Raw genomic sequence first — 25568 nt, 5'->3', positions numbered from 1 at the left:
CCCCTGTACCCAAATGTAGCTCCTGCAATATTGTGAGATCTCTGCCCAAGCCCTGGATTAAAACTCCTTACCTATTCCTGTGTCCAGCCGCCTGCCCAGCTCCCTGGCCCACCTCCCCCCATGTGTCTTCCCTCCCCACGGCGCCCGTCCCATGTGGGGACAGAAGGAAGTGAGCACGCAGCACGCCCGCTGTTGGATTGGTTGCTATTTCTCCGGTCCCACGGGGCCCAACCCAGCCCAGGGTGGGGGCGGGGGCTCTGGGGACAGGACATGCAGGGCTGAGGACAGAGGGCAGAATTTTCCTGTTTTATCCATTTGCAACTTGGTCACCAATAGAGAGAAATGGGTCTCTGAGGGCTAACAGGAGAGGGTGGCCTGGCTCTGGGCCCCCAGCCAGGCCCCAAGAATCCTGTCGAGAGGGAAAGAGCTCTAGAAACCAATGGAGAAACAGAAGGGGCAGGGACTCGTGTCAGCAAACACAGCTATATCACATGACACGCCAGCGACACGGAAACACGCCAACGCACATGGCTGCACAGCAGGCAGGGGGCAGGTCAGGTAGAAGGGAGCCAGGGGCCACCATCTTATCCTTTGCAGGGCTGGCTGGGGGGCGGGCAGGGTGAATGCATAGAACACATCATGTACACACGCTCAAGGCATGGCAAGAGTGTGCGTCGACCCACAGGCACATGGGATGGACACGCGCAGTGTGCTTCATGAGAGGCAGAGCTAGGGTTAAAGGGGAAGGGGAAGCAACGAGCCCTGGCCAGGCCTGGGACCACCCACAGGGCACATATGGTTGTAGGTGTGGAAGGGTGGGCAGCACACACTCCTCCAAAACCATGCAAAAGACTCTATCACCCAGACAACACTCCAGGACACATACAGACACAGCAGCCAACAAGCAAACACATCGTATGATGTGTGAGACTCGTGTGAGCTTGGGGTTAGCAGACCCTCCGGGATCCTCTGGTCTGACTGAGGCCCAGAGATGGGCAGCTAGGGGCCTAATACCACTCAAGGCGGCAGCAGCATCCCTCCAGTCATGGCTCCACCCTTCTCCTTGGCCCCCAAGGCTGTGAGAATTCCGGAAACACCTGGGCTGAAAGGGTGTCTTGGTTGGGCAGCGGGAAGGAAAAAGGGAAGGGCGGGGGAAGTGCTGGGGCCTGCTCTGACATACCCAGAGAAGTCTGAGGACAGAGCAGGAAGGCTGTAATTAGGGCAAACCTTCTGTCCTTGAGAACGGCATTCTGGGAATAAACAGACAGTTGCCCCTTTTTCAGCCCACCTTGGGATTTACACATACTGGCCACACACAGGCAGGGCCCAAACAGCCAGGGAGGGAAGAGGTTGACTATCTGAGCTGGGGTGGGGGTGGGGAGGGTATCGTGTTCCAGGTCACCTCTGCATTGTCTCTCACACACACACGTGCACATTTCATATGCAGTGGGACCCTGGCAAATGATCTGCACACAACCCTGAGTCCTTTGCCCTGTGCACATGTACAGTCCACCCCCAGGACAGGACATATTCCTGTACTTGTGTGTTCAGTCCTGTGTATGTGGGACCATGTTTCTCAGCCACGGAGTACAGGGACCTCCCAACATTGTCCTTTGCCCATGTACCTCCCATCTGCCATCAAATACGCAAAGCCACCTGTGCATATGTTGCCTACATAAGGGAGGAGCTAGCCCTTTCCTCCATCAGGAACCCAGGCCTGTGCCCCACCTTCAATCTCACCCTGGTGGGGAAGCAGCTATTGCAGACATTTCAGCAAATGAGTCCAGGGGGTGAATCCTGGGACTCAGCCCACCTTGAGCGGCTGTTGCCACACTGACCATTCCAGTGTATCTGCAATAAACAGTTCCCCAAGCCCAAAGCCTCTGAGGCAGAGCCCAGAGCATCCAACAGGCCAAAGGAGACAAACGTCGGCCTCTCCCAGTGCTGAGGCACACGTGTGGCAGGCAGGAATGCTCTCATTTTCTGTCTGGGATAGTGCTCTGTAACATTCTCACATTAGCCCTTCCAGGAAGCATTAATGTGCAAATCAGAGTGGGCCTGCACGGGCACCTTGTCCATGTTAGCACACACGTGTAGTCGTGTGTGCCTGGGTGTGGTCACCTACACCAGGCCTCCTGAGCCTTGGCATGTGCGAGCCAGCTCTCGTGGGTGCAGGCCTATCCTCTGGCAGAGGCACAGAGGAAGATAAGCATCTGGGCATGTGTGCTCAGGGGCTCTGAGACCTGACAGGGCAGGAAGCGCCAGTTGCACAACGTTGATGTAGCAGTGTGTGGCCATACCAGATATTGGGCAGCAGCTCTGGGGAGAGAGGGAGGGGCAAATCAATCTTCATAAACAAACCTGGATGGGGCAAGAGTCCTTAAAGAGAAACATGTGTGCATATAATATACGTGGGGACAGAAACACTCCAGGTTTCTGTGTAGAAAGCCTCTGTACATGTACACACCCACTCTCACACAGACATATTCTAGACAGCATAGAAATATAGATTACTGCACCGGCCCAAAACAGGTGTCCTGTGCACAATATGGAGGGCTCTCTGAGAAGACTTACTAGCACTTCAGGCAAATCCTGACACACACACACACACACACACACACACACACACACACGTTCCTCACATCACCTGCTGGGGGAAATGTACATGTATATAAAAGCCGAACTAGGTTATTTATACATGTACGCTTCCACTCAACGCTGGCTGAACTCCAAGGTTCACAAGGTGCGCGCACACACACACTCCCCTGGGACACAGGCCTGGGGTGACTAAGCCAGGAAGATTTATTCCACATCACGCTGCGGTGTCTGCCGTGCCTGTGTATTTGGGCCTACCTGAATCCTCTGGGAATGAGCATCTGTACACTCACAACCTGCCCCATTTGTAGCAGACACGGGGGAAGGGTTGTCGGTGGAAGAAATGCTATTGCATTAGATTCAAACACGAAATTCCATGTACACAAATTATATGTCCACAGATTTGTGGGCGTGCACGCGCGCACACACACACACACACCCACACACACCCACACACACACACCTATTCACAGAAGACAGAGCGGGGCCTGGTGGGCTGTTGTGCTATACCCAGCCATAGTCTACACAACAACCAAGTGAAGAGGGGAAGCTCAGACAACATACAGACTTGAGGTGGGACAGGAAGGGTGATGTGGTGCTTCTACACACATCTACGAACGTACACACACACGCTGGGGTGTCCACTCATCTTGAGCATGTGCCGGCGGCATGCATGTTGGTGTGCATGTGTAATCACGCCTGCTGCTATTTATGTGCGGGGGCAGGGGGTGGTCCATGGCATAGTGAGGTCCAGGGACTCCAGGGTCTGATGGGGGGAGGGTAAAGGGGAGGGCTACCTGGGTCTGTCTTGGGGGTGGGCCTGGAGCAGGGGATAGAGTGAAAGGGGTAGTGGGGGTATTGCTCCCAATGTGGTGGGGGAAGGGTCTTAGGGAGACAGGGGTGGGAGGCCTACAAGCCCAGCGTCCCCCCAATGGATGACGCCAAGACCACCCCCAGCACCACACAGCAAATGATGATCATGATTTTCTTCTGTAGGCAGAAAGGGCAATGGGATAGGAGAAAGAGAAAGGAGAGACGGAGAGACAGAGATTAAGAGGGTGAGAGAAAGAGACAGAAAGGAGGGGAAGGAGGGTATGAGGAAAAAGAAAAGGGGAGAAAAAACAGAAAAAGGAAGAGGTCAGAGCCAGAGATAAGGCCTTCCAGGGGATTTCATCACTTGTCTCAGCCCTGGCCTGAACCCAGCCCCGCCCACCCTGCTCCAGCCCACCTGCCCCACAGGCCCTCCCACCCCGGCTCACCCTCCGGGCCTTGCTCTGATATCTCACAGCTTTCTTCGTGTCAGACACAGCTCGCTCCACATAGTCCACGGAATGTTCCACGTTGTATTCGATTCGGTCAATCATTTCGCCCTGCAGAGGGGATGTGCATGGGGAGCGGTGGGGCCAGGCTGGAGGAGGGGCTAGGGGAGGCTTCCAGATGGTGTGGCAGAGGGCAGAGGAAGTACCTGGCTTTCCACGAGCATGGCCATGTCCACAAACATGTCATGCAGCTCGCGGATGCTGGTTTCCAGTTTGATGATCTCGTTGTGCCTCGTCTCAATCTCATTCAGCGCCTGCTTCGTCATCTGTGAGTCCATTTTGATCTTGGGGGACAGGAGGTGGGGGGCATGAGGGGAGCTGAAGACCACCCTTCACGCCCACGAGAGCTCAGAGTCTGCAGCCAGAGCATCTGGATTCAAATCTGGCTGTCATTCGCTAGCTATAACTGTGGGCAAATTCTTTTTTTTTTTTTAAAGATTTTATTTATTTATTTTTAGAGAGAGGGGAAGGGAGGGAGAAAGAGAGGGAGAGAAACATCAATGTGCAAGAGATACATCGATCGGTTGCCTCTCGCATGCCCCCAACTGGGGACCCGGCCTGCAACCCGGGCATGTGCCCTGACTTAGAATCAAACTGGGGACCTCCTGGTTCGCAGGCCAGCACCCAGTCCACTGAGCCACACCAGCCAGAGCTGGGCAAATTATTTAACTTCTCTGGGCCCTAGTTTCCCCACCTAGGAAACGTGGATAATAATAGTGCCCACCTCATGGTTGTTTTGAAGATTAAATGAGTTAATATGTGTCCACTGATCAGAATAGTACCTGGCACACAGGAAGCATTAAAGACAAGTTTGTTAAATTACAAGAAGTAAAACTTGTCCCTCACCCAGCACCTTAGCCCAGGGCTGCCTCTATCACACACACCAGGGAAGCCCCAGGATGTGAGACAGGGGTCCAGGGCCCCTACTAGTGTGGGGGCTCCTGTCTGAGCAAAGGCAGATAGGGAAATGGAAGAAGACACAGCAGAGAGAGAGTAGCAAGCAGAGGAGGGGGCTCAGATGAGAAGGCAGGGTGCCCACAAGTCCCCTGGAGCCCCCATGACATGAGATGGGGGAAGAGATAATAAAGGAGTGCACTGCAGCCTCCAGAGTCAGTGGAAGAGAGACTCCCACCCACGATTAGATACGTCTCCTCCCCACAAAAGCCTGGCCTGAACCAGGTCACTCACTTCCCAGCGTATTCACTGTTTAGACCACATTAAGCCACTTCTCTGCTCTAAAACCGGCCAGGGCTCCCCAATGCCCACAGGCTACACACCTTTACCTTAGCAGGCAAGGCCCAGGCTCCCTTTCAGCCCTCATCTCCCACATAAGAGCCAAAATCATCCAGTGCAAGTGGCAAGTGGTCCACTTCCCCTGTCTTTGTCCAGTCTGTTCCCTTTGTCTAGAGTGCCCTCTGCCCATCTCCCCAAGTCAAATCCTCCTTGTCTCTTAAGGCACAACTCAATGCCACTTCCCAGGAAGCCTTCCCTGACTCTAAAAGTTAATTTTAACCAGTACCTTAGGGCTTGTCTGCATCTTGCACAGCCCTCAAGCAAGGTACCAGCCACTCTGCACTGTAATGGTGGGTTAATCGGAAGGGATCGGCTCTGCCTCCTTAGCACCACTTACCAGGTTCCCTCCATTCTCAGACAGACAGACAGCCTGGGGAGAGCTGTTTTAGACAGCTCCAGGCTAACTGCCCACAATCAATTTGCTCAAAGCTAATTTAACAAACACCAATTATCTAAGTAACAATACGCTAGACAGTCACTGAACGCACTTTAATCCTGGTCTAGAAACCTTAACCAGAGCCATTCCAGCACCAGAAGCACACATAGAGACGGAACTGGGCAGGCTAGGGTAAAATTTAGCAAAGAGAAAAGAAGAACTACAGCGGGGGAAGCCCATCCATTCACAGAAAAAATGACAAGAGCAGAACACAGTGCAAAATTAAAACAGGGTGTTTTTATCCTGGTTGGAGTGGCTCAGTGGATTGAGCCTGGCCTGTGAAACAAAAGGTTGCTTGTTCGATTCCCAGTCAGGGCACACGCCTGGGTTGTGGGCCAGGTCCCCGGCTGGGGGACATGTGAGAAGCAACTGATGATCGATGTATCCCTCGCACAGTGACGTTTCTCTCCCTCTCTTTCTCTCTCCCTTTCCTTCTCTCTAAAAGTAAATAAAATCTTTTCTTAAAAACATCAAAAGAGGGTTTAAAAAAAAAACCTTCAAAAATAGGGAGATTCGTCATTGGGTGAAATAATCTGCTTGAGTAGAGTTATCTTAGTACTTAAAAGTTCTGACTCTGACCCTAGGCTGTGGATTCAAATACTGGCTCTGGCCCCAGCTGTATGACCTCAGCAAGTTATTAAACCTCTCTGGGCAAAATTTCCTCATTCACGAAAGTGAGTCCCTCAGAGGGTTTGGTGAGGATTAAATGAGGCTAGCAGATAAACGTAAATATGTAAAGTGCTTAAAACAGTGCCTGGCACACGACTGTTTGCCATTTTTATGGGGGTGGCTTCCTGCTCTGCTCCCACGGAATTCCCCAGTTCCAGGTCTAGGCCTTCCGATGCCAGTTATTTCAGGGTGGACTTAGGACCTTGAGTTTAACCCAAGTTTAGGGAGGAGAGGCAAATGCTTTCCAAAAACAGAGCCCACCCCCACCCCGCGGCTCACATCATCAGTGAAGATGGCCAACTTCCCGCTCTCCAGCATGTCTTCCAGTTCTTCGTTGGTTGTGGTCCTTCCAGCTGTGGGAAGGAAATACCCCATGCTCAGGGATTGGGCCAGTTGAAGGGCCTGGGGTGGTGGGATGGGGCAGGGACCTCAGGAAACCACCCTTCCACCGAGCCTTAAGGCCAGATGCCCCCTCCACGGAGTGGAAGGGCCTGGAAGGGGGCTTGCGCAGGCCTGGAGACTTTGGAGGGGAGGCACACGCACTGATCTCCAGCTGCCGCTGGATCCGGTCCTTGCAGCGGTCCCGGTACTTGGACTGGGTCGCGTTATATTCGGTCATTACTTCCACGAACTTCCGGGACAGTGTGGAGTGCTGGGATGGGGATACACACATCCGGAGGCAGGGAACAGAGACCAAAGAGGTAAGTCGTTAGTGCGGGGTTGGAGTGGAGAGAAGGGGTGATCGCGCCCCGATCCTACCCCCTCACAAGTGCAGTCCCCTAGCGCCTGTTTTCTTTCCCTACGGCCAATCCGGCAGCGGCAGGGCTAGGGCCAGGAGACCCGATCCTCACACACGCCCGTCCGAAGCCACGCCCCTCGGCCACGCCCCTCGCTCGAGCTCCTCCGGCCCGCCTGTCACCAACCAGCTGGATTCCTCCCGGGCTCGGTCCAGGTCCTGCCCCAGTCTGCCCGCTGCCTCCTACCTGGGTCTTACGGATTCGCAGGTCCGCGGAGGAACGATTCAGCCCCTCCTCCTGTTCAATACTTTGCTCGATCGCTGCGGGAGAGAGGATGCATTGACCGGCGGGAGACCCGGGGCGTGTGGGGCGGGGGTCCGGGAGATGTGAAGGGCTGACACCCCGAGGCAGGCCCCAGGCCTGTGAAGAGATGTCACACCCGTGGCAAGGGCAGACAGTAAAGGATCCAGGGTGAGGGGCAAGAGGCCGGAGAGTAAAGGGACAGTCATTTGAGGGGGTCAGGAAGGCAAGACAGGAAGGAGACTGAGGGTTGGTGAGTAACCAGACAGAAGGGGACTGTTTGTTCCTTCGGAGGCTTGGGTCCTGTAAGGCCGCGTAGCTGTAACTGCGGCCCAATCCCTCGAGGCAGTGTGGGCTCAGTCCACTGTGGAAGTCCCTCATATGCAGGGAACTCCACTTTCTACATCCTCTGGAAAGGGGCAGGAACCCATCCTGGGCTTCTTCCGGTGGACGTTCCAACAGAGAAAATAGCTCTCCCCCTGCCCTACAAGATGATGCCTGTTCCTGGGAATTCCCACTTCTAAAGGATGTTCTAGAAAAGTGCACAAATTAACTGGGGTGTCTGCTTCTGGATCATGCACTCCTGACACTTACTCAGATTTTCTAAAAAAGAGCTTGTGGTAAGATTTACTGTGCTGGGAAAATGCAGCAGGGATGAATCACGACCAGGTCCTCTCAGACCTGGAAGGGCCTCCAGGCCATTCCTGAGAACAGCACTTCCCTGTTCTGCTGGCAGCAGAGGAGATAGGGGGCTGGATGGCACCCCAGTGCTCCCTGCCAGCAATGCAGGGCAGTGACTGAGTGGCAGCTTTGGCCCAGCTGCTGCAGGAAAAGCACAGGAACACACACCCAGGGATGTCAGAATCTCTGGCCCAGACTCAGATCCTGTTGCCAGACCCGGGACTGGGGCCTAGCCCTGGAGGAAGGCGTCCTTTACTGTACATGGTCTCATTGACTTCTTACGACAATTCTGAGAGTTCAGAGATCTTGGTCCATGTTTCGGACTAGAAACTGAGGTTCACATGGGTAAAACAACTCAGAAGGCACACAAAAGCCTGAGCTTGTGCCACCACATAGCTGGAGAAAGAGAATTTTCTCTTTCTAGAGATCTGGTAGTCAGCCTCTCTAAGCCCCTGCCACTTTCCCCCGTTTCTTTCTTGACCTATTCCTGGGCCCCTACAAGGGTGTCCAACCTGTGGCCCTTGGGCTGCATGCAGCCCAGGATGGCTATGAATGGGGCCAACAAAAAAATCATAGATTTACTTAAAACATCGTGAGATTTCTTTGTGATTATGTGTCACAATGTATTTCATGTGTAGCCCAGGGCGACTCTTCTTTTTCCAGTGTGGCCCAGAGATACCAAAGGGTTGGACACCCCTGCAAGAGCCCTCCTCATGGTCTGATAGAGAGACTATTAAGGTCAGAGCTTGATGGGCCTGAAGAAATAATCGAGCCCGGGGAATTTAAAACTGTGTTCCGTGGAACCCTGTTTCTGAGAAGGAACTTCAGGGGCCGTTGACAGGAGTGAAGGGGAGGCCCTGGGCTTCCCAGTCCCAGTTCAGCCAAGACAGCCTGGCTTTTATGTGCTGCGTATTCTGGAGTTCTTTGTAAGATTTTAGTTGGGAAAAAAAGGATTTTGTTACTGTCCCCTGCCCCCAACAAAAAAAGCCAGCTTTGAAATTGCTTCCATTTTTCTTACTGTACTGATGAGGAGCCTGAGGGGAGGGGAGGCACTTGTCCAGAACGAGCTGATGATGTAAGCTGGACTCCCTCTGCCTGGATTTGCACTTAATATGCTCCCGCTTTGGGTCATTTTCCTTTCCAGCACATTCTCATGAGTGCGAAAGGTTTGTTTTTACAGATCAGCACTAGAGGCTAACTCATCGCCTCCTGTAGAGTCCAGGAGGACATCAAGTCTCTGTCCTCATCTCCCTGGACCAAGGTCAGCGCACACAAGCCCTGGCATCTGACGTGCTTCCTTTTCCCCTAAGCCCAGTAATATGGCTCAGACAGAGTAGATGCTAGGTAAATGTTTTCTGCTGCTGAATTACCATAAACATACAAATTGGCATCACAGTAACACTACTATTCCCCTGGCACCAGCAGACAAGGAGGTTCCCAACCCACAGTGCTTTGGGGGAAGGTGGTTATTACCAGCACCCAAGTCCTTAAATTAGAGAGAATACATGAGCATTTGGCAAGTCCCTCCTGAAAGCTTGCCAGCCCGTGATGTCAGCCACACAGTCCAATCTGTCCTGAGCCGAGGACACCAATTCAGAAGCATTTGCTTAACCCACCTACTGGCTGCTTAGCACTGTGCCTGGCACCTGTTCTGAAGAAACGAGGCCTTAATGAAACTAAAGCCACTTGAGGCTCTTTTTTTCTGATGGACCTTCGTGCTGTTGGAACAAGCAGAGCTCATATGTAATTTGGACAGACACCCTCCTCTTCCTCATTTCCCTGTCGTGTATCTTTCTCCAAAGGATCTGGAGCAAGAAGGAAAACTGGGGCTTTGGGCTTTCTCATTGTGTAAGAATCCGGCTCCTAGAAGTCTGTGGACATTCCTTATAGAAAGGCCTGTTTGGTCCACTGGAAGGCCCAGCTCTTTTTCTCCTTGGTCAGGGGACTGTACTCCTCACCTTTCAATTTGGACCGAACCTTGTTGGCCGTCTTCTTGATGTCTGCAGTGAGGTCCTCCAGCTCCTGTTTGGTCTCTGAGGAGGGGGCCAGGGCGGGCGGTAAGTCTGGGTGGACCCCAGACCTCCTCTCCCCCCAGCCCACAGCTACCCCGCAGCAGCACTCACTCTCGTCTGGGTTGGGGGCGGCCAGGATGGCGCTATGCTGTTTTTTCACTTGCTCCACGTCCTCTGACAGCTTCTCAATGCAGCCCCGGATCTCTTCCACCTGGGGCAGCAAATTGGCTCTACCCAGCCGAGTCCTCAGGCCAGACAAGGGCATCCACAGGGCTCAGTCAGGGTTCAGGGAAATGGACCAGACCCAGGGGGACTGGTAAAAGGCCAAGGGGTGTAGGAGTAGAGAGCGGGGGGCGGAGGAGGACTTGTTGGCTGGGGTATTGGAGGCTCAGTTACCTGCTCAAAGAACTCATCCATGAAGTGATCCCGATCCACATGGACCACCTCCTCCTCATCATCGCTGTCTTTCGCCTGGGAGGCAAAGAAAGGTGGAGATCATGAGCAGCTCCCACCCTGCTTCTGCTGCTCCCAGCTTTAGGCTCAGAGCAGGGGTCTTGCGAGGGGTCACACGCAGGGTGCATGGCAAGGATCCCGGGCAGTCAGAAGGAACACGGGATATCTTGTGGAACTGAGTACTGGAGGCCACGTAGCTGAGAGCCCAAGACACCTTGGAGGGAATTAGCAAAAGCCACCCTTTTGGGCATGGATGTGATCCTGTGAATGCAGTCACCGTGGAGGCAGGTGGTGCTCAGGACAGCTGCTATTAACCAACCAGAACGAGAGTATTTCAATATTGTAACTACCAGCTAAACGTCAGCCTTGCAGTAACTGTCTCCGGGCTCTGAGGAGAGGTCTGGAATGGAGTCCCAGGAGCCTGACCCTCTCCACCATCACCCAGCCTCACCAGCCCAGGCGCCACTTTGCTCCCCTCCTCTTCCCCTCCAGTCATGTCCCCTGTGCAAGGTCAATTCACCGCCAGCTCTGGGCAGCGGCAGGTTGAGCAAGCACAGTCAGGCCCAGTAAGGGCTGGAGGAGACACAAACAGTGCCCGGATCTCCCGCACTCCTTGTGTCTTTCTTCTCCTGCCCACCTGCACCCCTCAGCTTGCTCTGCCCCTCGCTGCCCCCGCTGACTCTCTGACTCTCCTCAGTGTATTCACTTGCTTTCATCCAGCCTCTTCCAGCTTCACACCCACCTACTCTCACTTGCTTGGATTTCCTAGTTGCAACTTGCAGCGGCTCAGCCCTCCACCCCCAGGGCTCAGAGACACAAAGGGATTTACCCACCCACACCTCCACCAAGAGACAGACCAGTGACACAGACAGAAGGGCTGACACACAAGGCACACAGAGAGACAGACCCACTGACACCCACACAGAGATACACTGACATGCTGACATCCACCAGCACACAGACCCACAGCAAAGCTGCATGCTGATACATGTGGACACAGCTGGTCACCTGCAACCCCAGGGACATTCAGGAGGACCCTCTGAGCCAGTTCTCCCCACCTCTCAGAGGCTCAGGTCTGCACACTCATTTGGAGCGGGGCGGGGCGGGGGGGGAAGGGGAGGAGGGCAGGGAGGGCTCCCCAGTGCTACACACTCCCGTCTCAAGACTTCTCTGCTTGGGACAGAAGTCTGAGGACAAAAGCCGAGCCCTTCAAACTTAATTACGTCTGGAGCCCCATCAGCTCCAATGGAGATTTAAACACAGTTCAGCTTGATTTCCAGAAAGAACCTACCCCAAACTCAGAATATAAGTGCCATAACCTGAGTGAAATCAAGACGGGATTCAAAAAGTGTCTGCCTGGGGTATAGCCAATTGGGATCTAAAGAGGAGGGCTCACATGGAACCTCAATAGGGTCCAACCAGATCACAGACAGGACCTGGCAGAAACCAGACAGGCTCAGACCAAACCAGACTCGGCATAAACAGATCCCAGACAGCTCAGATCGAACCTAGACAGAGCCAGATGGGACCTAGATGCAACACAGAAAGCCAAGTGAACTTGGAATCAGGAGAGCCTCGGCAGCACTGGAAAGAACCCACAAGCCCAGGGAAGACCCAGCCGGACACTCTGAAGACCACCCCGGCTTCTCACCCAAGCCCTGCCCCCAAATTCCAGGAACTCTCTCCACAGGCGCTGGGCCTCACACCACATCAGGAAGTGTGTTTGGCACTTACATTTAATTTCCAGGCAATCCCAAATATCCGCTGGGAAAGGGAGGCTCCTCCATCTCTGCCCACAGCTGCCCCAGAGGTAGGGGTGGCAATGATAAGGGCAAGATGACTTAAGAGGAGCAGCCTAGCCAGAGACCCCTCCCAGGTTAACTGTTAATCATTGCTTATCTGCTTCTGTAGCCCGTTTTCACATCCCTTCCCCCGCCTGGGTAGCACATCAGTCTCCCACCTGAATGCTAATCCCTTCCCCCACCTGGGAAGCCCATCCGTTTCCCGCCGGAATGCTAGGGCTTATAAACCCCTATCTAACCCCGATTCGGGGCTCAGAATTTGGAGACTGCCTCCTCTGAGCCCGCGCGTGTGAATAAAGGCTTACTCCGTTCCCTGAATCGTGTCTTGAGTCTGGCTTTCCGTAACAGCACCAGGTAGGGCTTAGGGACCCTGATGGGACTTCCGGCTTCTCAAGCCTCTCTACCTGTCCTGGGACCACCCTGCTAGATCTTGGCCTTTAAAGACTCTGGGATGCTCCGCTCATCTCTGAGGAACCTGCAGCCTTCCCTGATACCCTGTCCTCAAAAAGACAGCTGCCCCACGAGGGCTCCTTCCCTTCCCCAGGCACCAAAAGCCAGTCCTCTGCACCTTCTCTGCCTTCGAGTACTCGACTCAGCCCTGCTGCCCACATGAGGCCTCTCACTTTCCTGTTCTGTCTCTTTCCCTTACCCATGCAGACTTTAGACTTCCTGAAGTCTAATATCCACCTCTCCTGTTGTTCCCAGAGCCAGTTTCTTGGATTCTGCCCTGAGGCACCTGTCCTTGAGACAGGAAGAAAAGTAGAGGACTCAAGTAGGACCTATTTGGTGTAATAATTACAGAGCTCAGTGTTAACAATCCTCTGCAGTTCACAAACACTTTGGCATCTACAATACCCTCCCCCCTTTTTTCAACCCTGCCCAAGGACATGCCCATTGATTTTGGAGAGAGAGGAAGAGAAGGGGAGAGAGAGAAACATCTATCTGTTGCGTCACGTACGCACCCTGACTGTACACGTCCCGACTAAGGAATCGAACCTGCAACCTAGGTATGTGCCCTGACCAGTGATCAAACCCGCAACCTCTTTGGTGCACAGGGTGACCTACCGTGCTACCCAGCCAGGACATCTATAATCCCTTTTGATCCTCACCACCACAGCGCTGATGAGAAAGGCAGAGCAAAACAAAGTGGCTTTCCCGAGGGCACCCAGGCTGAATGGAGAGCAAGGAGATCACAGGCGTCTAAGATGTGCCTGCACACAGCCCCTCCTGAGGCTGGAGACCAGGCCATGTGCTTACAGCAAGTCTGCCACAAGCTATTTTCCCTCTCAGGTAGCTCCTGCTAAGGCCTAGTCTGGGTGAGGCTCTGTGCCCTGAAATCCTGGCAAAATATTATCAGTCAATAGCACCTCTGAATAGACCTTATCTTCTTGTTATCTCATTTAATCTTCATCAAAACTCTATGAGGGCCCTGACTGGTGTGGCTCAGTGGGCGTCGTCCCACAGACTAAAATGTCACTGGTTTGACTTCCAGTCAGGGCACATGCCTGGGTTTCCGGCCAGGGCCCCGGCTAGGAGCATGCAAGAGGCAACTGATCAATGTTGCTCTCGCACATCAATGTTTCCTGTTCTGTCTTTTTCCCTCCCTTCCCCCCTCTCTAAAAATAAATAAATAAAACCTTTAAAAAAACCCCAACTCTATCAGGACCATTGGCCAACATAATTATAATTATGGCAGACGTTTACATAGCATGTTATGGATACCATTCTGTGCACTCCACATATATTTATCCATTTAATTCTTACACACGATCCCCTGAGGTAGATATTATTATAGCCCCCTTTTATAGATTGGGAAACTGAGGCACACAGAGGCTAAAGAGCTTGCCCAAGTCAGCAGCTAGACAGCCAACTCAGCAGCCAGAAGGCCACATAAGACTTCTCCCCTCTGAGCCTCGGCCCACTGAAAGGCAATAATACCTACCCCAGATGGTGGGCAGGAGGGCAATGAGCCCAGGCAAGAAAAGTGCTTGATGCTGCCAGAGACAGAATGAATGCTCAGCGAGGGCTCGCTATTACCCGCTTCCTCTCCCCACCATGTTATAGAAGAGGAAACAGGTTCAGAGAAGTTGCCTGGCCTAAGCCTCGCAGCAAATAAAGCCAGAGGTGGTGCCTGAACTGTCTGCCCAGTGCTGAATCCCAGGTTCTTTCCCCTCCATCCTTCTATTCCTGGCCTCAAAGAGTCCATTCTGCTGTGTCCTCACTGCTGCTGAACTCCTGTGGCCAGGATAGAAAAGCAGCAAGAGGTGCCTGGCTGCTGGAAGCACTCACCCAGAAAGGCAGGCACTCCACCCTCCACTTGACCCGCTGTGTGACCCCAGGAGATGCTCAGTCCCTCTCTGGGCCCCAGTTCGGCTGGGAAATGGGTGGGCTGGTACCTGTGCTCGTCAAGGGCCCTCACTGCTCTGAGGCAGACATGTTTAATAGTGAGCACAGCCTCTATTTCTGGAAGAAGCTGGCCAGCCTCAAAGAAAGCCAACTGTGGGCAAATGAGACTACCTAGGAGAAGATGATCAAATGTGCGTGATCCACTCTATGGACAATTCAAGCCTGTTTCCCCATGTGCAAAATGAAGAAGGTAAGAATTATATACATCTAACACATACGTACTGATTGCCATGAGCTGGGCCCTGATACCAGTGCTGTGAATTTCTTTTTTCATCCTTATAGCCATTCCATGAAGTAGATACTAACCTTATTCCCATTCAATAGATGAGAAAACTGAGGCATAGTGAGATTAAGCATCTTGCCCAAGATGATGCAGCTGATGGGTGCTGATAGTATGGTGCCTAGATTTGAACCCAGGCACTCTGCTCTTCACTGCTCACAACCCCTCAAGTGCTTGAGAGGATTAAATGAGAAAGAGATCCCGGGCTTTTTCTGGAACTGCCTTAGGAATAGGCACTGCCTATGGAACTGCCTCCTTCCCCATCAGAGACACCAAGAGCCCTTTGTATGTTAGTGGCAGGAGATAACATAGGCAGATACAGAGATGGAAGGAGGAGAGGGACAATGTGAGCCAGCAAGTCAGTGATCAAAGAGACAGATGGTGAGAGGGTGACTAAAATAGAGGTGGAAAGAGACTGAAGTTTGGTGATAGAAGAGTCACAGAGTGTGTGTGCGTGTACACGGGCCCATGTATACACATGTACTCACATGTGCTCCTCAGGGGTGCAAGCATCGCTTGATCTAGAGGCAGCAGCCTGTCTCTACTGAAACCCCCTGCCATTCACCTGTCTCCCTGACCTGGGCCTCTCCTCCTCCCAGTATCTAGCATAGCAGCCCTCCCCCCCACCGCCTTCCCTGCCTTACGCCTTATTCCCTTCCTCATCCTCCCTCTGCCCCACTGAGTCATTCATTCATCTAACAAGTCTGTATGATCTGTGCCAAGTTCTCCTCCAGGTGCTGCTGAAAAAAGTGGTGAACAACACAGGAAGAAGGTCCTGCCTCCAAAGAGTTGACATTCCAGTGGAGGGAGACAGACAATGAAAAATGAACAAGACAATTTCAGATTGTGCTAAATAGCAGGAGGGAGATAAACCAGGAGAAGTGACAGAAACATGCAACAGGCGCAGCTTTATGGAGGATGGCCAGGGAGGCCCTTTCTGGAGCTTGACATGAGTTAAGTCCTGAAGGAGTCAACTGTGTCACAGCCCAGGGAGCACAGAAGTCAAGGCACAGGGAAGAGTGTTCCAGGCAGAGGGGATAACATTCAAAACAGAGGGACCAGCATTCTGGGCTGAGGGAACAAGCACAAAAGTCCTCAAAAGCAGGGGTGAACGTGCTGTGTTCGAACAGCAGAAAAAAGCCCAGGGCGGCTGGCTGGTACCAATCCATCATCCAGGGTTCCCCGGTCCCTGGCGCCTCTTGCGCAAACTGGGCCACTCTTTCCTTGTTATTTCAAGTCTGCCTTTCTAAAGCACCTACTGTGCCTGTCCATACCTGTGTGCCACACATCCGACTCAGCCCCTGCCCTCAGGGGCCGGACTGTCACAGGACAGTCCCCTGACAGTCCTGTGACAGTCCCCATTTCCCACCAGGTCTCAAAGTCAAGCCTCTCTTCCCGCGGGCCTCACCTTTCTCCATTTCCCAGTCTCCCCATTTCCGTTGTCTCCTGCCTTCCCACTCCACAGGCGCCTCACAGGCTCCAGCCCACAATGTGTCTCCTTGTGTTTTCTCTCTCCCACCAACCTTCTCCACCTCACTTGCTCCTCCTCCTCTCCTGTTGAGCCCCATCCCTGGCCCCAGTCCTTGGATCCCGGGACACCAGTCCAGCTGACTAACTCCGGTGTCAGGCTCCACTTCCGCCCAGTGTCTCCCAGTTCCCAGCCAGAAGTGTTTGGTGAACTGGAAACAGAAAACCCTGGTTTGACCCTGATTCTGCCAGAACAGCTGTGTGACCTTGAGCAAGTCGGGTTACCTCTGTGGCCCTCAATTTACTCTAAAATAAATTAGGGTCACATCCTGCCCATCTCAGGGGTTCCAGAGAAATAAGTCGGCTACAGAATAACACTCATAGAGCTTTGCTGGTTACCAGGCCTTCTAGGTACTTTTTACACAGTAACTCATTTCAGCTCTTAGGATAACTCTGCAAAGTGTTATCCTAAATTCATTCATGAAGAAACTGAGGATCAGAGAAGTTAAGCAACTTACCCAAGGCCACACAGGAAGTAGCGAAGCTAAGATTTGAACCCAGACAGCCTGACTCCCAAATCTGCGCCCCTACCTGCTGTGTGAAAAACACACCTGAGAACCCCTGGGGACTCTAAAGTACTGTTGGAAAGCCCAATCAGGCCCCTTGGGCTGACATCCCCTCCCACCACGGGCCCCCACCTCATCCTTCTCGGTCTCTTCAAGAGCCCTTTCCCAGGTCTCCCCTGCTTCCCAGCCTCCCTGCTCTTCGCTCTTGCGGGAGACCCTCAGCACTCCTAGCATCTGGCAGCTTCTTCCCTCCCCACCCATCCTCCCAAACCTCCAGTTTTCCAGCGCTGTGACTAACACCAGAGCCACCAGCATTCCCCCAGTCCCCTTTACCCCTCCACACCACTTTCCACCTCTTCCGCCTGGCCGCCCCCAAAAGCCCCAGCAGACAGGATTCCTCACCTCTGGGCAGGGTCCCCTGACCCACCCAGATGAAGACTCCCATCCCCTGCCTCCTCCACTACCGCTTTCCCCTTCCTCCCCCTCTCTCTAATCACACCACACCTCCATCACCTCACCCCAAACCACTTTCCATTTCTCTGGGTTTGGGAGTCAAGAATAGTCTTAGCAGCAGGGTATCTGGGTTCAAACCTGGATTCCTCGCTTGCTAGTTGTGTGACCTTGGGTGAGTTATTTAACCACTCTGGGCTTTAGTTTCCTCAACTATAAAATGAGGTAGTGTCTCAGTCTATCTACCTTTCCATGAGGTGGGTGAGGGTCTAAAAGATTATAGATGGCAACCTGCTCTGGATGAAGACACACCTTGCTAGAAGGGTAGTTTAGGGCACCGACAGAGCCAGCCTGCCTGGCTGCCTTTTATTAGCTACGTGAATTTGGTTAAGTTACTTAACCTCCCTGGGCCTCAGTTTCCTTATCTATAAAATGGAATGAGACTAGTTCCAGCCTCTTAGGGTTGCTGTGACAATCAAAATAGGTTAATGTGTATAAAACACCTAGAACAGTGTCTGGCACTTGAGTGTTGGTTATTTTTATTATTACTGTCATTTTCCTGATGCCTATTCAGTAAGTTTAATAAAGAAAGAAACCTTCAAAATTCCCTCCCTCAACCACAAATTCCTCCTTCCTTCCCACTTGCCAACTCATCTTCCCCGGAGACAGCAGTCACTTGCCTCTAAGCCCCTTCCTCTTGTCTTTCAGCGGTAACCTCGTGCCCCACCGCACAAACCAGGGGCCTTGCCAAAGACACAGTGTTTTACCCCCCACCCTACCGCCCATGTTGAGACTTCTGTTTCAAAGGCCAAAAAAGCAAAAACACACGTCAACTTGGCAAACAGAAAACCCCAATTCCAGTCTGATTCTCCCACCCACTTGCTTGGTGACCTTGGGCAAGTTCCTGCCCATCTCCGAACCCCAGTTTTCTGATCTGTCAAACGGAGTAAACTGGCTGGGCTAGTACTTTATTAACGTACCACCACAAGACCTGAGCACACAGCAGGTTGTCGGTTCGGCCTCCTTGGAGCCCCAGGTCATTTCTCCAAATCCCCCAGCATCCTCCCCACCAAAGCAACCATCCTCATCAAGGTCCCACTCCCCAGCCCCTCCAAATGGCAGCCTTCACTGCAGACACCAGTGCCACCCTCTTTCTCCTGTCACCCAAACACAACTTACTGCCTGGCCAGACTCCTGGAGCCTGGCCTCCTCAGGCCTGCAGCTCAAGGGCCCACGTCCGCCGGCCCTGACTGTTCAGGACACCCCAGATCCCCTCGCAGAGCACAGTCCACGTCACACAACCCAGTTCCGTGGCCCTATGCCTGGAACCTCCTCCTCTTCTCTGCAACCCCACCTCCAACCTCTGGGGTCACCCCATCTCAGGCCCTGGACCTCTGGCCGTCTCCTGAGGCAATCCCTTCCATGCTCCTGTCTGAGGTGCCCCCTTCCCATGGAGAGCAACACATGAGTGTGTGTGTGTGTGTGTGTGCGTGTGCGCGCGCACGCACACGCACACACACACTTCATTCACTGCCAGGTGCTGGCATCTCAGTCCCAACCTGTGTCCTTCCCATATCATCCCCCATTTCTGGGCCCCGCTAGACTGAGCCTGGGGTTGACAGCACCTTCCAATTCCTTCTTGACATTTACTCTTTCCCGTCCCCAGATTAGACCCCAGGGGCTTCCTGGGAACGTGGGGTGTTCAAGACCCCTGCGATCTCTCCTGCCCCTGTGTCTTACCAGCTTTCAACCCTTGCAGCCACTGTCCCCAAAATGCAGGTTCATTGGAGCACATTATATGTCTCCAGAAATTGTGGTGCCCCTGCAACCAACCTCCAGTCATCATTTGCCCCCACATCCCAGTACCTGCCCCACTCCAACCCTACGCGCTCCCGAAATAAGGGGGTCCCTCCCCCCATTTTCCCACCCCCAAGCTTACACTCCGCAGTTCCTGAGTCCGATCCTTCATCCTGCGACGGCTCCTCCTCCGCCTCGTCCTACTGTCCCTGGTGCTGCTCCTACCTCCTGCCTCGGTGCTGGAGGCCGGGGTCTGGGGGCGCTGGGGGGCAGAGGCGCTGAGAGAGACGCCGCGGTCGGGGGCGGGGCCGGGGGCGGCGGGCAGAGAGCCGAGCAGGGGCAGGGGCCTGGACCAAGCTCGGCTCTGCTGGGGCTGCGGTGGCGATGCGGCTGCGGCACAAGCTTGGATGGAGGGATGCGGGAGCCGAGGCGCGGGGGAGGGGGGTGGAGGGAGGTAAGGAGGAAGGGAGGGAGGCAGGGGGGAACAGGGAGGGGGCGGGGAGCAGGAGGCATGCGCAGCACCCGGGTCTGGGGGCGCCTGGGGGTTGTAGTCCGGGGGAGGGGGACCCAGGGAGAGGAAAACTGGAGAGTTCTAGGCGGGGTGGGTAAGGGCAGAACCAGAGAATCAGGGAGAGATGTGGAGAGAGACAGAGGAGATGCGGCGGGGAGGCACAGAGACGCTGGGGTTGGGGGGCGGCGGGGAGGACAGCAGTAGGAGGGGTAAGAGAATGAATATCCTGGGAGAGGTGCTGTGAATCTCTTGACGCCAGGAGATACAGATAAATTTTTATGTTTTGTGTCTGGGAATCTGTGTGAGTCTGAGCCTGTGCACGACCACCTCTGTGTGTGTGTGTGTGTGTGTGTGTGTGTGTCCCCCACAGTGCTCCTTCCTGTGTGTGTGTCCCTGCAGGAGGCTCCTTGGACACTAGAAATAGCAAGACTGATCCTCTAGGTGGCTTTTGTGATGCGAGGAATCAGCCACGCTTAGCTGAGAAGGACAAGGGGCATGTTTTTGAACAGCCTTCCCAACTTTAAGTGTGAGTTCCTGGGCAGCAGGGCGTCTCAGAGCTCTGCTTGTCTACCTCTAGGGACAGGATGCTCACTACCTGACCAGAACTCCTGACCTGTCTTTAGATGGTTCTGACTTAAAATGGAAATTCATCCATGTCAGGCGGGAATTCTGGTACCCCTGACCATCCAAGCACCCGGCCTCCCTCTCCTTGATGCCCGCCTCTCCTCTCCCTATCTCCATGTCAACGCCTCCACTCCTGCAATCGGGCTTTGGCCCCCAACAGCCCTGGAACCTGTTTTTGCCAAGTACCCAGCGAACTCTTTGATATCAAATCCTTCAACCATTTGGCAGGCCTTATCCTCCATGGTATTTCAGGGACATATGACTCTGGTGACCTCTCCCCTCCTTGGTTCCCAATCTGCCTCCTGTCTCTCCCCCCCCCAAAAAAAACCTCTGGGTGTTGTTTCCCAGCTCCTTACAGACCCCTCCCTTCTCCCACAACCCCTCAACAGCAGAGTCCCGTGGGCCGGATCCCAGGTACTCTTCTTTCTTTATCCTCTCACTTCCCCAGGTTCAGTTGTATCTACATGTCTACAATATCCACACCTATACCTGCAATGCAAAGGCATCACCTACTGTGTGCCTGAGCACTGAGCTGGGCGCCAAGGGCCCAGAGATAAGAGATGTGATCAGAGACATAAGTAAATCCATAACTCTAGTGAGGTCCAGGCTTTGATGTTGGAACTTCCACATCTGTGGCGGATTCACTTCCCCCACAGTGCTCCTTCCTGTATTCTCCATCAGAGATGGCACCTCTGTCCCCCCTGACACTCAGAGCAAACAGAAAGCTGTTCTTGGCACCTTCCTTTATCCATGAGCATCCAATATGTCCCAGGTACAATGCTGAGTAGTTTACATAATCTTCCCAACTTCATAGCAGCTACTGCCATTGTCAGGAGTGTACAGATTAGGAAAACGAGGCTTAGAATGGTTAAATAACGAATCCAAGTCCACAAGGTTAGTAAAGAGCAGGGCTTGGGCTCTCACTTGCATTATTTGATTATGAAGCCCATTCTTGCAAAACCACAATATTATAGCCTTTCCCTCAATGGCCAGATCCAGAGCTGCCTCCTGGGTCCTTTCCATCCCCACCACCTTGGGTCAGTCTAGGCCCTCATCCGCTTTCACCTAGACCATCAGAACAGCCTCTTCTCTGGTCTTTCCACCTGTAGCCCCTTTCCTTCATGTCCATCTTTCTCTCCAACTGCTAGTGTGATTGTCCCCCAAACCAATGTGATCATATCAGTTCCCTGCACCAATAACTCCACGCTCTTACTGCCCACTGATCACACTCAGTAGCTGCTCTGGCACTTGAATCACACCACCATCATCTCATCTCTCCTACCACTGCCTTCCCTGTGCCACGAACCTGAGGCCTTAACCACACTAAAGAATCACGGATCCCAAACACCTTGGAGTCGTTCATTGTGCATTTCCTCTCCTAGGTACAGTTTCACCCCTTCTCTGATGGTCATCTTCAAGGCCCAGTTCAGGCCTCCCCAGCAGTCCAAGCAGTCGATGTTCTGAGGTGTGGGCTGAGTCTACTTCCCCACTAGACCAGACTGGGTCTGACTCATGTCTGCTTCTCCCCAGAAACCAGCACAAGGTCAGGTACAAAGTAGATGTTCACTCGAAATCTACATGACTAAATGAGTAAGTGAATGCCATATTCCTTCACACCTTTACCCAGGAATAAAGACAAAGAAAACAATGTCCATGAAGGTGGGGTTTTTTAAAAAAAATTTAAATATGTTTATTGATTTGAGAGAGAGAGAGAGAGAAACATCAATGTGAGAGAGAACATCGATCAGTTGCCTCTCATATGCACTCCGACCAGTGATCAAACCCAGGTATGTGCCCTCACTGGGAATTGAACCCTTAACCTTTTGGTGCACAGGACAATGCTCCACTCAACTGAGCCACATCAGCCAGGGCAAGAGTTGGGATTTCTGTTTGTTTTGTTTATTGCTGGTTCTTCAGTGTCAGTATGGCACCTGGCACATAGTAGGTGCTCAATGAAGGCATACTTCTTCAATGAATGTATGAGTGAAAGGTATGAACTCAAATCTGGCTGTGGTTCTAAAGATGGACACAGACACACAACACATGATGCAACAACAATGATAATTCCTCTGATTGTTTGGTGATTTTGAATTCATCACATCTATGATCACTTGAAGTCTACCCAATAACTCTATGAGGTGAGTTGCCTGAACCACACACCCACCTCCTGCACAGTCGCCTTGCTGGATGGCCTTTCTAAAGCATCAGTATAACGAGGCCAGCCTCTGCTCACAACCTCCCCAGCTCCCCATGGCTCAGACTTCCTAATCTGACTCCACACTCTCGCCACACCATCATCCCTCATGTTCTCTGATCCCAGTCCCAAGCTAGTCCCTGAACACACTCTCCTCCTGTATTCCCAAGGGCAACTCCTACTCTTCTTTTTACTGATTGATTGATTTTAGGGAGAGAGGAAGGGGGGAAGAAAGAGAGAGAGAGAGAGAGACATTGATTTGTCATTCCACTTATTTATGCATTCATTGGTTGATTCTTGTATGTGCCCTGACCGCATATTGAACCTGCAACCTTGGCATATCGGGACAGTGCTCGAACCAACGGAACTACCCAGCCAGGGCCCTACTCTTCTTTCAGAGTTTAGCTGTTGGAATCTTTCTTAACTCTCCTGAAGCTGAAGGGGAAACTAATTAAATATACAGATTACCAGGCCTCCTCCCTGGAGATTTTGATTCAGGAATCTGGGTTAGAGCACAGAAATTTTGTTTTTTTCTTCTTCAAAAAAATATGTTTATTCATTTTAAATATGATTAAGAGAGGAAGAGAGAAACATTGATGGGAGACAGAAACATCAATCAATCGGTTGCCTCCCTTACACGTCCCAACCAGGGATCGAACTCGCAACCAAAGGTATGTGCCCTGATCGGGAATTGAACCCACAACCTTTTTGTGTACTGGACAACGTTTCGACCAACTGAGCCACCCAGCCAGGGCCAGGGTGAAATCTCGTTTTTTAACAATCACCTCAGGTGTTTCTTTTATTTGAAGATTTTTTAAATTAATTAATTAATTTATTTATTGTGAGAGAGAGTAAGGGAGGGAGGAAAAGACGGAGAGAATCAATCTACGTGTGAGAGAGACATCAATGATTTGCCTCTCATAAGCCCCCAGCTGGGGACCTGGCCCACAACCCAGGCACGTGCCCTAACAAGTAATCGAACCAGTGACCTTCGGTTTGCAGGCCAGCGCTCAGTTCACTGAGCCACACCAGCCGGGGCTCACCTCTAGCAATTCTTATTTTCAGTCAAGTATGAGAACCACAGTTTATCGGGTAAGCATGATTAAGGCTAAGTTATGCTGCATAAGAAACATCCTCCAAATCTCAGTGACTCAACACAGTAAAGCTCTATTTTTGCAGCAGGCTGGGGTTACCTCCCAATGCAGTTTATTAATATGCTGGACTCTGGGTGCCTCATATTCAAGGACCCCATCTCATTAATCTCTGCCTCTTCACAATACCTGGCACAGGACCTATGACACTTGCTGTGCTCAAGAACAAAAGAATAAATACCCGTTTGACCTATTCACCCATTACCCAGTATTTACTGAGGCTCTACTCTTTGTACCAGGATTACGCTCTAGTGTTAGAGACACAAGAGTGAGCAAAACAGACATCAACCTGCCCTATGGAGCCAGTAACCTAATTTCCCTAAGCCCTAATTTCCAAATCTATAAAATGAGCTACATTATTCACCCCTCAGGCACAGCATGAGAGGATTTGCTGAGGAAACAAATGTGGCCCTGGCTGATGTGGCTCAGTGAATTGAGTGTTGACCTGCGAACCAAAGGGCCTCCAGTTCGATACCCAGTCGGATCACGTGCCTGGGTTGCAGGTCAGGTCCCTGGTTGGGAGCACGTGGGAGGCAACCAATCAATGTATCTCTCACACATTGATGTTTTTTCTCCCTCCCTATCCCTTTCTCTAATAGTAAATAAACAAAATCTTTAAAAAATATTAAAATGAAGAAAACAAGCATGGAAGCCATTTGTTACCTGAAAATCTCTACCTAAGCAGAGGTGAATGAGCGCTGTTATTTTGGTGGGTGCCTCTATTTGCTCCTTCAAACCTTATGCCCAGTTTTCAGGTTTTATTCCTTAGGCCCCTGGAATTTGGTAGCCCATCCCTCTCCTCACTATTTCCATTGCCCCTTCAACTCATCAAAAACCTGTAGGGTGAATGTAATATTAATAATAATAATGATAATATCTAGTTTTTATATAGTATCTATCATGTGCAAAGCTCCATTTTAATTGTTTTATATCTATTAATTCATTTAATCTTTACAATGATTATCTGAGATTACTACTATCATCTCCATTCATAAATAAGGAAACTCAAGCACAAAGAGTTCAAGTAGTTTACTCAAGGCAGGAGCTGGGATCCAATCCAGGCAGAAATCCTGGATTACCAAAACATTCTCCTGGTAAACTGGTTATCTGCCTCCTGGGAGGCCCAATCCAGTCCTTCTCTCCACCAAAACCAGATTCAACATCAGGCAACAGAGACTGGATCATGGTGCTGAATTTGTAGATGTATTGATGTCATTACAATACTGAGTCTCCTAGTCATTTACATGGTGTATCTATCCCTTAGTTTAGGACCTCTTTAAAAGCTTTCAATAACAATTTAAAATTTTCTCTCACAATGGATATTAACATATTTTTAAAAGATTTACTTAGGTACTACTGTTGCTGCAATTTATTTGTCTGTTTATTTAATTCCCTCCACCCCCATTACTGTGATTTATAAAGGCAATTTATTTTACAATATTTCTCTTATTCCAGCAAACTTGCCCGAGCCAGAGCCATACAGCCAAAGCCAGAAACCCAGAAGTGATCTAGGACCCTCCCACTCCCTCACCACCCCTTTCAATCTGCAACTGCCTGATAGGACTGTCTCTTTAGTGGACATTCCATCCCTACCTCCAGGCCTCAGTTTAGGCCTCATTTTTTGGCCTGGGGCGATTTCTAACTGATCTGCCAATCAACCTTAACACAGCCAGGGAGGGCTACTGACAACTCTTACTGTATCCTTGTGCAAATAGAAAAAGGTGTCCCTTCCTCGTGACACTCTGTCAGATAATTGTTATGATAAATATTCAAATATGTGATATCTACAGTGTAACTGGTGCCCCTCTTGTGCTGTGTCTTGTGT

General features: G+C 51.8%; 1 protein-coding gene across 2 annotated transcripts; it reads right to left on the bottom strand.

Annotated features, from left to right (window-relative positions):
- Positions 1–192: 192 nt before the first annotated feature.
- Positions 193–19646, bottom strand: STX1B (syntaxin 1B). Of its 2 annotated transcripts, none has more exons than XM_054582650.1 (10): positions 19406–19646; positions 10439–10513; positions 10154–10253; positions 9989–10063; positions 7236–7369; positions 6856–6964; positions 6592–6665; positions 4061–4198; positions 3855–3965; positions 193–3585 (listed from the first exon to the last, which is right to left on the bottom strand). In XM_054582650.1, exons 1-10 carry the CDS (start codon positions 19433–19435, stop codon positions 3505–3507), a joined length of 927 nt encoding a protein of 308 aa, XP_054438625.1. In that variant the 5' UTR covers positions 19436–19646; the 3' UTR covers positions 193–3504. The 2 variants fall into 2 exon arrangements, with proteins under 2 accessions (XP_054438625.1, XP_054438626.1); XM_054582651.1 differs by having other exon boundaries at positions 7296–7369; positions 19406–19641.
- Between the last annotated feature and the right edge of the window lie 5922 nt (positions 19647–25568).

Source organism: Pteronotus mesoamericanus, unplaced genomic scaffold (genome assembly GCF_021234165.1).
Source record: "Pteronotus mesoamericanus isolate MK-2021 breed Mesoamerican mustached bat unplaced genomic scaffold, CSHL_Meso_final contig_72, whole genome shotgun sequence".
Classification (NCBI taxonomy): Eukaryota; Metazoa; Chordata; class Mammalia; order Chiroptera; family Mormoopidae; genus Pteronotus; species Pteronotus mesoamericanus.
The sequence above is the reverse complement of the archived record's forward strand: the minus strand, read 5'-3'. Positions and strand labels throughout refer to the sequence as shown.

What these genes read in the sequence shown, in the direction of transcription:
- STX1B (XM_054582650.1), bottom strand. Translation starts at nt 19,435, where the DNA reads ATGAAGGATCGGACTCAGGAACTGCGGAGT. An exon ending in CCAGCGGCAGCTGGAGATCA is followed by an intron (nt 6,666 to 6,855) that starts GTGCGTGTGCCT and finishes TCCTTCCCACAG; the next exon opens with CTGGAAGGACCACAACCAAC. An exon ending in ATCAGAGCAAGGCCCGGAGG is followed by an intron (nt 3,586 to 3,854) that starts GTGAGCCGGGGT and finishes TTCTGCCTACAG; the next exon opens with AAGAAAATCATGATCATCAT.